Consider the following 11,455-nt stretch of genomic DNA (forward strand, 5'->3'; position numbering starts at 1 on the left):
GTGCTATGACAGGATAAAATGTCTATGTCTACATGCACGCGTTTATTGACTTAGGTGGTTCATAATTCACCCAACTATGTATTTAATAATCCATCACTTTATTTATATGTTTATTATCATTTGTTATTTTTTCATGGATTATTTATTTGATTTATTATTATTATTATTTTTTATTTTTTTATACTTTTGTTTTGTCCTTTAATTAACGTTTTTGATTAATATTTTACTTGATTATATAACTTATCAAATAAACAATTAATTTTTTTTGTTTTAAACGGTTAAATTAACTTTATTTAGTAATATTTATTAACTAATTTAAATTTAAATACAATATTATGTAAATTTTTTAATATATATCATTTTTCTAACAACGATTATTTGACTTAACGAGTTTTGAAGTTTAGAATTCGGATTTATCTCGACGCTTCGGTGAAAATTCGTCTCGAACTTCGCATTTAAAAAAATCCCACTTAAAAGAGGCAACTCTTTACCTTTCTTAGGTCAAATTTTTCAAATAATCATTTCATTCATTTTTTTTTTACTTATCATTATTACTATATTTTTTAAAAAAGAAAACTAAATCTATTATGAATTTTCTTTCTATTTTATTTACTTATTTTGTATATATACATATATATTCTTCTAAACTATGCATCCTTACTATTATTTTTTATTATTACCATCATTATTATTTTTTTTTAAAGAAGCATTCATGATATATATATACATATATAAATAATTTTTCCTAATATGGTTTAAATCATAACATCAAAAAAAATGTAATTTATTTAACAAAATGGGCTACCCCAAAATTAATTGGAATGAGCCCAAACCGAGGAGAATGGGTTATACCTTTTTGGGCTCGGATTAGCCCAACTCAGTGGCTCGCAGAAGCCTAAATCTGCTACACTCGGTCTGCTTCCTAAAGCCCGCAATGCAGAACCCAAAATGCACTGTTTGGTGCCTGTGGGGACACTCGAAACGGCGCCGTTTAGGCCTGGTTCCTTTCAGTTTCCCCACTCCCTGAAACGGTGCCGTTTCGTTCCCTTACACCTGGGTATAAAAACCCCCTTTTCTGGCCTTTTCTATTATTTTCACTTTCTCCTTTCTCTCTCTAGAAGCTTCCTCTCTGCCTTCTCTCTAAACCTTCCACCGACAGCTTCCCTTCTCCCTCTTTCACCGTTACCGTCACTTCCACCGTTTTCCTCACCGTCGACCGGTGAAACTTTAACCCCTCTCTCTCCCTCGAAGCCTTTTTTCCTTCCGATCGACGGATCTGGTACTCCCTGCCTCCGCCGACGGCTACCCAATCGGGTCTACCCTTTCCCTTGTCGGTGACTGGTGTACCGACCCCGAAAAGCTTGGCTTCCACTCTCCTTTAGTCGACACTCCAAAGATCCAACCCTTCCCTCAAAGCTCACCAATCTCCCTCACTCAAACAAACCCGAATCCAAATCCTAGCCCACTGCCCCCTCTCATTTTTTTGTTTTGTATATATATTCTTGTGCTTTGTTTCTGGATACTTGTTTGTTTTTATTTTTGCTTGTGGCTAGGTAGCTTGCTGATAGATTTAGGATTTTTTTTTTGGATTTTGATCTTGTGATTTTTTTGGTTGTTTGAACTTGGTTTTTTTTTTGTTTGACCGATTGGCTCTCTATTTTTTTGAATCGTTTTTTTTTTCTTTGGTTTCTGGTTCTTGCCCCCTTTTTAAGAACTGGATTGTCCAAAAATTTGGACAATCCAAAAGTGAAATCATGCCCTTCTGAGCATGATTTCACAATGCTCTAGCAAATTGGAGGAGTTGGTAACCAGAGGTGACCACTCCTTCTCAAAACCCGGCTGCCTTTCAAGGGCTTCCCTGCCCTCTAATGATGGACTGGGAAAGGGGCTGAGCACACGCTCAGTCCCTTCCTGTTCATTCATCATTTCATTTTCATCATTTTTCTTTTTTAAAAAAAATTTTAAATTTATTTTATTTTGTATTTTATATTTTGTTATCATTTTATTTTAGAGGTGTCTACAAAGGTGAGAGGGAGAAAGGAGTTCAGGATCATTGAGTAATTTTGAAGATTAAATAATGAATAAAATAATTTCAAATTGAAGTAAACTACTCAAATTGATAATATGAGAATAAAATAAAATATCAAGGTAATTTTGAGAAACATAATTAAGATTAATTTTGTAGAAATATCAAGACGTAAATATACTGATTTCCAATCAACCAAATTTGAAAATAGTTAAAATAATTTAAAATATTATAGATTTTTTTTAGCTTGTGGTTAGGAAGCTTTCGTTTAAGAGAACAAAAAAGGAGAGACGTAAGACATAGGGTTGGAATTTGGATGAACCGAATTGGAATTGACTTAACACATGAACTCGTGTGATAATCTAATGCAATCCTAATTTGTAAAAATTATAATATGAGGTCCAAGTCTACTTGTAACTTGGACTCGTGTGTCTTGGGCAGGTTAGGTCGTGGACGCGTTAGTGTTTTGGACTCGGACATAGATGGCCAAGTCAAAGTTCAATAATTGGAATTAGATTTTTTTTTTTTTTAATTCTAGGATGAGGGTTATTATTAGCTATCCAATATTTTTTTTAAATTGGAGTTTTTTGCGTTTTGGGGTTATCTTTTATTTATTTTTTTCATATAATTTTATAAACTTTAAAACTATTATTATTTTGAGTCAAATTTATCATTATCATATGATACGATACAAATATAAAACGATACATATTTATGGTTGCATCACATTTGATTCAGTATCAAAAACGTATTGTATAATACACGATACGTATGTTAGCATACGATACAATCAATACACTTTTTATAAGTTTAATTTTAATTAATTATTAAAAATTAATTTTTTATTTTTTTTTGAGTTGAAACATAAAAAATTATATTTATAAGTTTCAATCTTTAAATTTAAAAAAAAAACTAAAAAATTGAATTCCCTTTTAATTCTAATAGGATAAATGTTTTTTATTTTTTTATTACTAGATTAATATAAAAAATATATATTTTATTTAAAAATCTATATTATTAAGGAATATGTTGAAAGTTTAAAATAAAAAATAATCATCTTTTCAATTTATGCCCTATAATCTTCAATTCTGCTCAAAATATAATATTTTTAAATATTTTTCTTTATTTTATATGTATAAATTTTATTGATAATTAATTATAAAATTTTTATCATATTTTATGATACGATAGGATATTCTATACAAAAAAATAAAATTTGGATACACAATACCTATCTCGATTTAACAATTATAATTTTGACATTAAATAATAAAATTACATAATTTTAAAAATAAACACTTGAACGGTATGTTTTGACTTATCAAAAAATCGTCGCAATCGCAAGTTTATAACTTCCTTTGGTCTGAAAGCAAACTTTCTACTCCACCGACTCAAGCCCTCGTCTTATCTCTGAAGACTTCTCCAAGCCATTTTGTTAATGGACAATACGCAAGCTTCGAAGTTTTTTACGTCAAAGCCTGTAATAATTATGTTTTCAGTGGCGGGAGGTGAGAAATTTTGGTCTAATATCCAAAATTTATTGCGCAACATATATATGTCCCAATTTATTTTTCGAGAATTTTAAGCCTTCTTTCATCAAAAGAAAATAAAATTTTAAGCATTCTGTTCTTATTTATTGTTGAATTCTACTAGAAATGATGTCCTCTTAACAAAAATTCCAGGTTTATTTGGTTTTGGGCTGATTACTAGAATCATATCTCGTATACTGAAGAATCAGAAAAAGAAAGAGAAAATAGAGAATCAGGACAAGGAAACAGAGACGGCTAAGGAGTTGGCAAGAACGTTGAGGAACTTGCTGGCTTATGACCGCACACAACCAGGGCCACATGTTGTGGCAGCGATGGATGAGGAAACAGGATTAGAGAAACAAACAGTAGAAAGGTTCATAGAGCACATGCTCCAAGAAAAACCAGCCAGGCTTTCATCTCAAGTACTTGAAATTTTCACATCAAATTACTCTACCAAATTAGGTGAAGGTGCGTATGGAGCAGTTTACAAAGGACATTTTCCTAATGGAGGGCAGGTTGCTGTTAAAGTACTTAACAACCAGGGCATAGACAAGAGAATTGAAGAGCAATTCATGGCTGAAGTTAACACCATAGGAAGAACTTATCATCGGAATCTAGTGAGGCTTTATGGCTTCTGCTTTGAGGCAAAAACCAAAGCACTAGTCTATGAATACATGGAAAATGGATCGCTTGACAAGCTGTTGTTTGAAAAGAAACATAATATTGAGTGGGACAAGTTGTACGAGATTGCAACTGGGGCAGCTAGAGGACTTGAGTATTTGCATCATTTCAGCCATGGGAGAATAATCCATTATGATATTAAACCTGCAAATGTCTTGCTTGATTCTAACTTTTGTCCAAAGATTGAAGATTTTAGAGGGTGGAGCTGAAGCTGCAACTCCTCCAAATCCATTTCTGCATTTGATTTCATCACCTAATGTACCTTCGTGCATGATTAGCAACTCAATTTCAGCAACAGGTTATGATGAGGATGACAGAAATGATACAACAATCGTGAGACAACATGAGATTCAGTATGCAACTTCTTATAATTGAGTAATTTTCGTCGTTATTAAATTATATAAAGTCGATTACTACTCTATCGTCTTCAATTCATGTATTATTCTCACGCTTTAAGATATTATGAAAACATTGTTAGGACGTATTGAAAGGACACCTAATGCTTATTATTTATTCTAAAACAGATTGGTTTTATTATTTATTCTATGTTTTATTATGCCCCTCTCATTAGCTGATGACTATCTTCCATTAAGCAACAGTACAGTGACCATCATTTGCCATGTAAGATGTTCATGTGTCATTTTGCTGAAATCAATGCCACATGACAATAATGTGCCAATAAAACTTGTCACATAAAAATTGCATTTACTCTTTTTTTACCTTGCAATATGTCAAAAAACAATTGGATAAGGAATTTAAAAAAAAATAAACAAAAAGCATGAAGCTAAGTCTTCATTATCATCCTATTTGGTTTTTACTGACAATTAATGATTCAAGAAGACAAAAAGGCAAATCCTAACTTTCATTGTTGCCGTTGAAAACAAAATTTTAATATATTTACTTTTTTTCAAATGCTATAAAAAAGAATTTGTTGAATGAAGAAAACATTTGTTAAAAGTAATGCTATAAAAAAGAAGACGAAATTAATAAAAGCAACATATTTCCCAAATTATAAGGAAATTTCTAAAGGTCTTGAGCTATCAAGTTGGAATTGGACCACTAGTGTCCCTACCGGAAAGAGTATGGAAAAATCCGGAAACTGTTGACAAATCCTTGGGTGCATTCAAAATGGAACAATTCTGGACCTGTCTTCATTCATTAATAATGTTGAGAAAAGTCCAAGATAGGAGAGAAACGTGGCGCAACAACTCAGGCTTGTAACGTTAGGGACTTGGATAATGACTTCAGGAATTGACAATTTATACGAAATCAATCAACTTCTTGCTACTTTATTTAACGTTTTACATTACACACATGGAGCTGATTTTTTTTCTCATAGATAAATGAATATATCTTTCTTTAACTTAACACTGAGTGTATGAATTAACAAGGTTAAAATTTGATGGTTCAATTAGAAGAGCATGTTAGATTTCGGCCATACTTAGAGAAAAGAACAAAATTTAAAAAATTAACAATTAAAATTGAATAGCACATCGCAAATAAACATAGAAAACAAAAACTTTTATAGGATCACTTGTTTTGGCATTTGATCATATCAACATTCATACATAAAAGCAAATAATCAAAATCATACCTTTAATAGTGATTTCCACAAATCACAAATCATGACCCCTTTTCTTGATTACACTCCAAAGCCTGGTTGTACCAAACCAAAGTTATCCATGTGTTCAACCTTTAACGATGATCCACACAAGTGACAAATGAAAGCCTTCTTCAAGGTAGGGATTTTGTGTATGCCATGAAGCGATGCTAATGGACAACATTTCATAAATCTCATCTTTCAAAGAATCTGATTTGGTAGTAAAGATCACAAAGAAAAATGATTCTTGGAACCCTCATAAAAAAAACATTTCTTAGGCTTAGGGAGCACTTTCGATTTCTGTCAAGTGTTTCTCATCTCCAATTCTTCTCATACGGTGCAACATTCACATTTAAGTATTTATAGTTAGGTTAAATTACTGATCCAACTTTTGGTTAATTACAATTTAATCTCTGTACTTAATTAAACCATTTAATTAAGTCTATATTGGAAAGTCCAAAATTTTTGATTAAGTACAAATCCCATTTTAATTTCACATTGTCACTTTATTGTGTGTGACCCATTAGGCCCCCAACATTTTGGCAATAAATATGAGTTAATCCAATTACTTATATTTGTATATCATGAGTGGCATTTGGCAATACATCATAACCACCCAAATGTTAGGAGAATTAATATGATTTGACTAGCCTTTTAGTGTACCATATCTCATTGTGATTCGACCTATTCATCAAATATCCAAAATATGTCATGAAGCATGGCTTGGAGTTTACTTATGACATCACATATTAGTTGTAAAGCTTCATATTGACCTATTAAGATCTATCAGGATCGCCTCGACCAAGGACATTGTCAATATAAGTTAGGAGCAAGTGAGATATATCCCCTTCAAATCACTTGGGGTGATAAACCTTTTTTGGACTACTCATCCACCTTCGCATGCTTCATATCATATCCAAAAGCACCCTATTTAAGCATTTAGTTACTTTTAGAGGGTGAAATCAAAGCATGACAAGTCATATATAAGATGACTCGATATTACAAGTCAAAGGATTACTTACACTACTGACACATGAGAGCATTTGCATAAACACTCGAGTGAAATACCAAATGGAACTCTCATTGCAGGTCATGTTTAGTGAACTTGTTCCCTTAACAAGCACCCACATACTATCCCCAAGTATTTTGCATACTTCAACTTATGAGATCAGTTGCTTACTTCCAAGGTAAAGAGGTTAAGCATGTACCAGTCTTTGAGCATCATCAATGTCTTATTATTGACAATACAATGACTAGGAACTTATTTAGGAGCAAGGCTTTGATGCATAAGAATCTCATAATTATAAGCCTTTTACAATTTCTTTGCAAGGCCCATAATGTTCCACGGACTTTATCTTCATTAACGTTTCATAACTCTTTATTAGTTGACTAATGGATAAAGAAATACCTCATACATTATATAAATAACCATAATGTATATTACATGAAATATGACTAATTTAAATTACTTTTTTACAAGAATAAATTCGATTGGCTTGCAGGGCTTACAATAACAATCTATCACTAGCACTAAAGCTAATTGCCCATGTATCTAACATGAACACCCTCTAAATGTCGATTGTGTTTTTGCTGGGACAAAGCCTTAGTGAGAGGATCAACTAAGTTTTCCTCTATGGGTACTTTTTCTATATTAAAATCACTTCTCCCAATGATCTCTCTAATCAAGTGATAACGCCGCAATGCATGTTTAGACCATTGATGAGACCTCGCTTTCTTTGCTTGCGCACTCACTCCATTGTTGTCACAATACAAAGTTACAAGATCAACAATGCTAGGAACCACACCAAGTTCAATTATGAACTTTTTGATCTAAACTTCTTCCTTCACTATCTCAAACGCGGAGATGTATTTAGCCTCAATTGTAGAATCTACAGTCATTGCTTCCTTGGAACTTTTCCAGCTGATAACACTACCATTTAAGGTAAATATAAACCCACTTTGTGATTTGTTGTCATCCTTATTAGATTAGAATGCAGCATCTCCATATCCTTTAACTTGGAGTTCAACTCATTCATGGACAAGAAAACATCCTTAGTTCTTCGTAAGTACTTAAGGATATTTTACAACAATCTGGTGATTCTCACTTGGATTTGATTGGTATTTACACGTGACACTCAGAGCATATTCTGCATCTGACCTAGTACATAACATGGCATACAGGATGATGGATCCTATAATCGATGCATACGATATCCTATCCACTTACATCCTCTTTTTCTGAGTCATCAGACTCTTGTCCTTTGAAAGTTGAATGCCATGTGACATAGGCAATTAAGTTTCCCTTTTCGGATTTAGTCATGCTAAACCATTTTAGCACATTGTCTATGTATGTGGATTGGGATAATCCTAGCAACCTCTTTGATCTATCTCTGTAGATCTTTATTCCCATAATATAGGTCGCTTCTCTCAAATCCTTCATGGAGAAATGTTTGGGTAACCAGACTTTGACAGTTTGCAACATAGGTATATCGTTTCCAATTAGACATGTGTCATCAACATAAAGCACTAGGAATGCAATTGCTTGTCCATTCACCTTTCTGTAAACACATGGATCATCAAGATTCTTAAAAACCACATTCTCTAATAATTTCATCAAATTTAATTTTCTAGCTCGTAGATACTTACTTTAGTCCTTAAATGGACTTTTAGAGTTTGCATGCTTTATGTTGACTCTTTTTCGATGCAAAACCTTTAGGTTGTGTCATGTACACTTCCTCTTGCAAATCCTATTAAAGAATGTTGTTTTTACATCTATCTGCCATATCTCATAGTCATGATATATAGCAATAGCAAGCGAAATTCGAATGGATTTAATCATGGCTATAGGTGAGAAGGTTTCATCATAATCGATTCCTTCAACTTGGTTAAAGGTTAAATTAGACTTTAATGAATGGGAATCATAAGCCTTCATGCAACTAAGTCATACAAGTTTATAAATATAGTTCAATAACTTCAAGAGTCAAGCTTGTAACTGTGTAAGAACAAATGTAGGAGAGTTAAATCATTTGAAAAACTTGTCAAGGATCACTTAAATAATGTTCAAGCAAATTTGATCATTTTTTCATAATCAAAACAATAATAATTTTAAAGCTAACACTCAAACTTGATAAACAAAAAACAAAAACTATCTAATAGACATCGATGATAAGATGACTCGCTTCAACTAATGTTCATATGTATGTATGTATGTATGTATGTATGTATGTATGTATAATAATAACGTTTCATATACTCCATGCCTCAACATGAAGATCAGATGCACAACACATGCTTAACTCATCCAAAATATAGGTATACTCCTGCACCCCATATACCAACATAAGCAATCTCATGGTTAATGCATTAATGTTGAACTATCTCATAATAAATATACAAAAGGAATGTATAGATATCAAATAGAAGGACAACGAAATGGACTATCATAAAGGAAAAATCTATCAAATGCCATCAGGTGACCTACCAGAATAGAGGTTGGAGACTCTCTCCAAATATAAAGGATCCAATGTGCTACGGACCTAAAAACTCAACAAAAATAAAAAAAAAGTGAGTTTGATAAACTCAGTGAGCAAATATAAGGAAGGGGAATAAGCTATCCAAGGGAATATTTCATAATACAATGCATTTCAAAGTATGCATTTTCTTTTATGTAAGAAAATTCTTGTCACGACCCGGTACTCCCTTCGAACTCGTGACATCCGCCGCGATGTCTCAATAGACATTTATTACCCGGAATGTCAATTGAAACCTCGCAAGGTTCTCGCATCAATTTTTACTCTCCCCTGTGAGCAACAATTATTAAATACCATGTTTTAAAGAAATATAGACTAATTTCAAATAAAAAACAATCAAAAAGTAATTTCTACTACACAGGGGTATTTTGGTCATTTTACCTAAAATTTTCGAACCCTGGTAAAAATATGATATACAAGCAATAAACATCCATTTCATGTCTAAAAATAAGTTTCGTTGTCTAATTCATCAATTTAAAGTAAAATTATAGCTATTCAAATTAAATAAAAATATTAAATAAAATATTCTATTTTCTTATAAAACAATATTTATAGAACTCTGCGTAAATAATTTTTGTATCATAAAAGCAAAATAAATTCATACATACAGTGGTACACGCATCCAAATATACAAAATATTCTACAATGACATGTGGGCCCTCAAAATAACAAAATAAACAAGACTATAGACTTGCGATTTCTAAGGATGCGAATCAAAAAGTAATCCCTTGACATATCGACTATTTACAAGTTGCCCTGAGCCTGAAATGGGTGAAAATGAGGGGTGAGTTTTTATAAACCCAGTGAGTAAGCAAAATTCATCTATAACATCTAAAGCCGAGTAAATGGAGGCAATTAAATCATCCCATCATAATATGATTCATAATATTTAAAACTCATTTCAATTCATATAAAACAAATACATTTCATCGAAATAATCAACAAGGCTTATGATTCTCTTAAAAACGTGGCTCGTACCAAAACTTGTGCTTGGTGACACCTTGTGCAGGGCATCCAACCGAGTCCACCAAGGCTGTTAAAACGATATATACACATAAAACATGTTTTTACGTTTAAAAACGTAGCTGTTCCTTGGCGTTGGCTGAGTTTCATCCTCACGTGGTGGTTTAGCGTGAAGTGAACTCTAAACATACCTTAGGAGATACCCTCCGCGCCTCTCATACTAAGGTAAAATATAACGGGGTTTACCTTGCCTCTCTAATAGGCTGGTCCATAGAAACCCGCCCACTGCAGTAAGCTAAATACATAACCCACCAAATCAATAAAATTTCGGTAACATAACATGGCTAATGTAGTACTATCCAGCCTGTCAATGTAAGACAAAACAATTTATATAATTCACAAAACCACAATTCCAACCATTCATGCTACCACAATTTCATAAGCCATCAATTCAAATCATGTATATATATATAATACGAATGTATAGCCTCCACTTACTCTATTTCGAAAATCAGCATTTAGTTTCAAAATAATTTATAAATCTCATTCATTTAATCAACATTTAAAATGTAAAACATAATAATTTGCAAATTAAGTGCCTTATTCTTTAAAATCATAAAACAAATATAAATCACTTTAGATAATTAAGATGAATATTTGATTACTCACTATAATGGGAATTTGTAGTGGTAGGAGTACTCCTATTCTCGGTCCTCGGGCACAATATCTTTACCCTTATAAGAGGGCTCACCACCTATACATAATACACGACATGTAATTCATTGTATTTGTGCCAAATTGTTATAAAACTATTTCAGGCTCTATATGAATGTATGACATTGAATGAGAATTATCCGAATCATCACTTAAAGACGATGTTCTACGTGGGTTCAATTATGATCGGACTGAATTGGCATTCGACCTAACTTGCACTATGCCTTGTTTAATTAGCCAAAACATCCAATTTAACTCCAAATATCTTCATTACACTTCCAATATTTCAAATACACCAAAGTACCTCAATGAGCTTAATTGTGACTTAATTCACCGTAACCGAAATTCATTCCGATTTCGATATCCGATACCATAAATCATCAATTCCTAGCTAAATAACATGAATTACAAC

General features: G+C 32.4%; 1 protein-coding gene across 1 annotated transcript; it reads left to right on the forward strand.

Moving 5' to 3' along the window:
- LOC18594862 (rust resistance kinase Lr10) lies at positions 3,379-4,777 on the forward strand. Its single transcript, XM_018124107.1, has 2 exons — positions 3,379-3,534; positions 3,709-4,777. Exons 1-2 carry the CDS (start codon positions 3,465-3,467, stop codon positions 4,443-4,445), a joined length of 807 nt encoding a protein of 268 aa, XP_017979596.1. The 5' UTR covers positions 3,379-3,464; the 3' UTR covers positions 4,446-4,777.

The sequence above is a fragment of the Theobroma cacao genome, chromosome 7 (genome assembly GCF_000208745.1).
Source record: "Theobroma cacao cultivar B97-61/B2 chromosome 7, Criollo_cocoa_genome_V2, whole genome shotgun sequence".
Lineage (NCBI taxonomy): Eukaryota > Viridiplantae > Streptophyta > Magnoliopsida > Malvales > Malvaceae > Theobroma > Theobroma cacao.

Bases quoted from the DNA above. Each gene is read 5' to 3' on its own strand.
- LOC18594862 (XM_018124107.1), top strand. From the start codon at position 3,465: ATGGACAATACGCAAGCTTCGAAGTTTTTTACGTCAAAGCCTGTAATA. The intron at 3,535-3,708 runs GTGAGAAATTTT...CAAAAATTCCAG, and splicing joins TATGTTTTCAGTGGCGGGAG to GTTTATTTGGTTTTGGGCTG.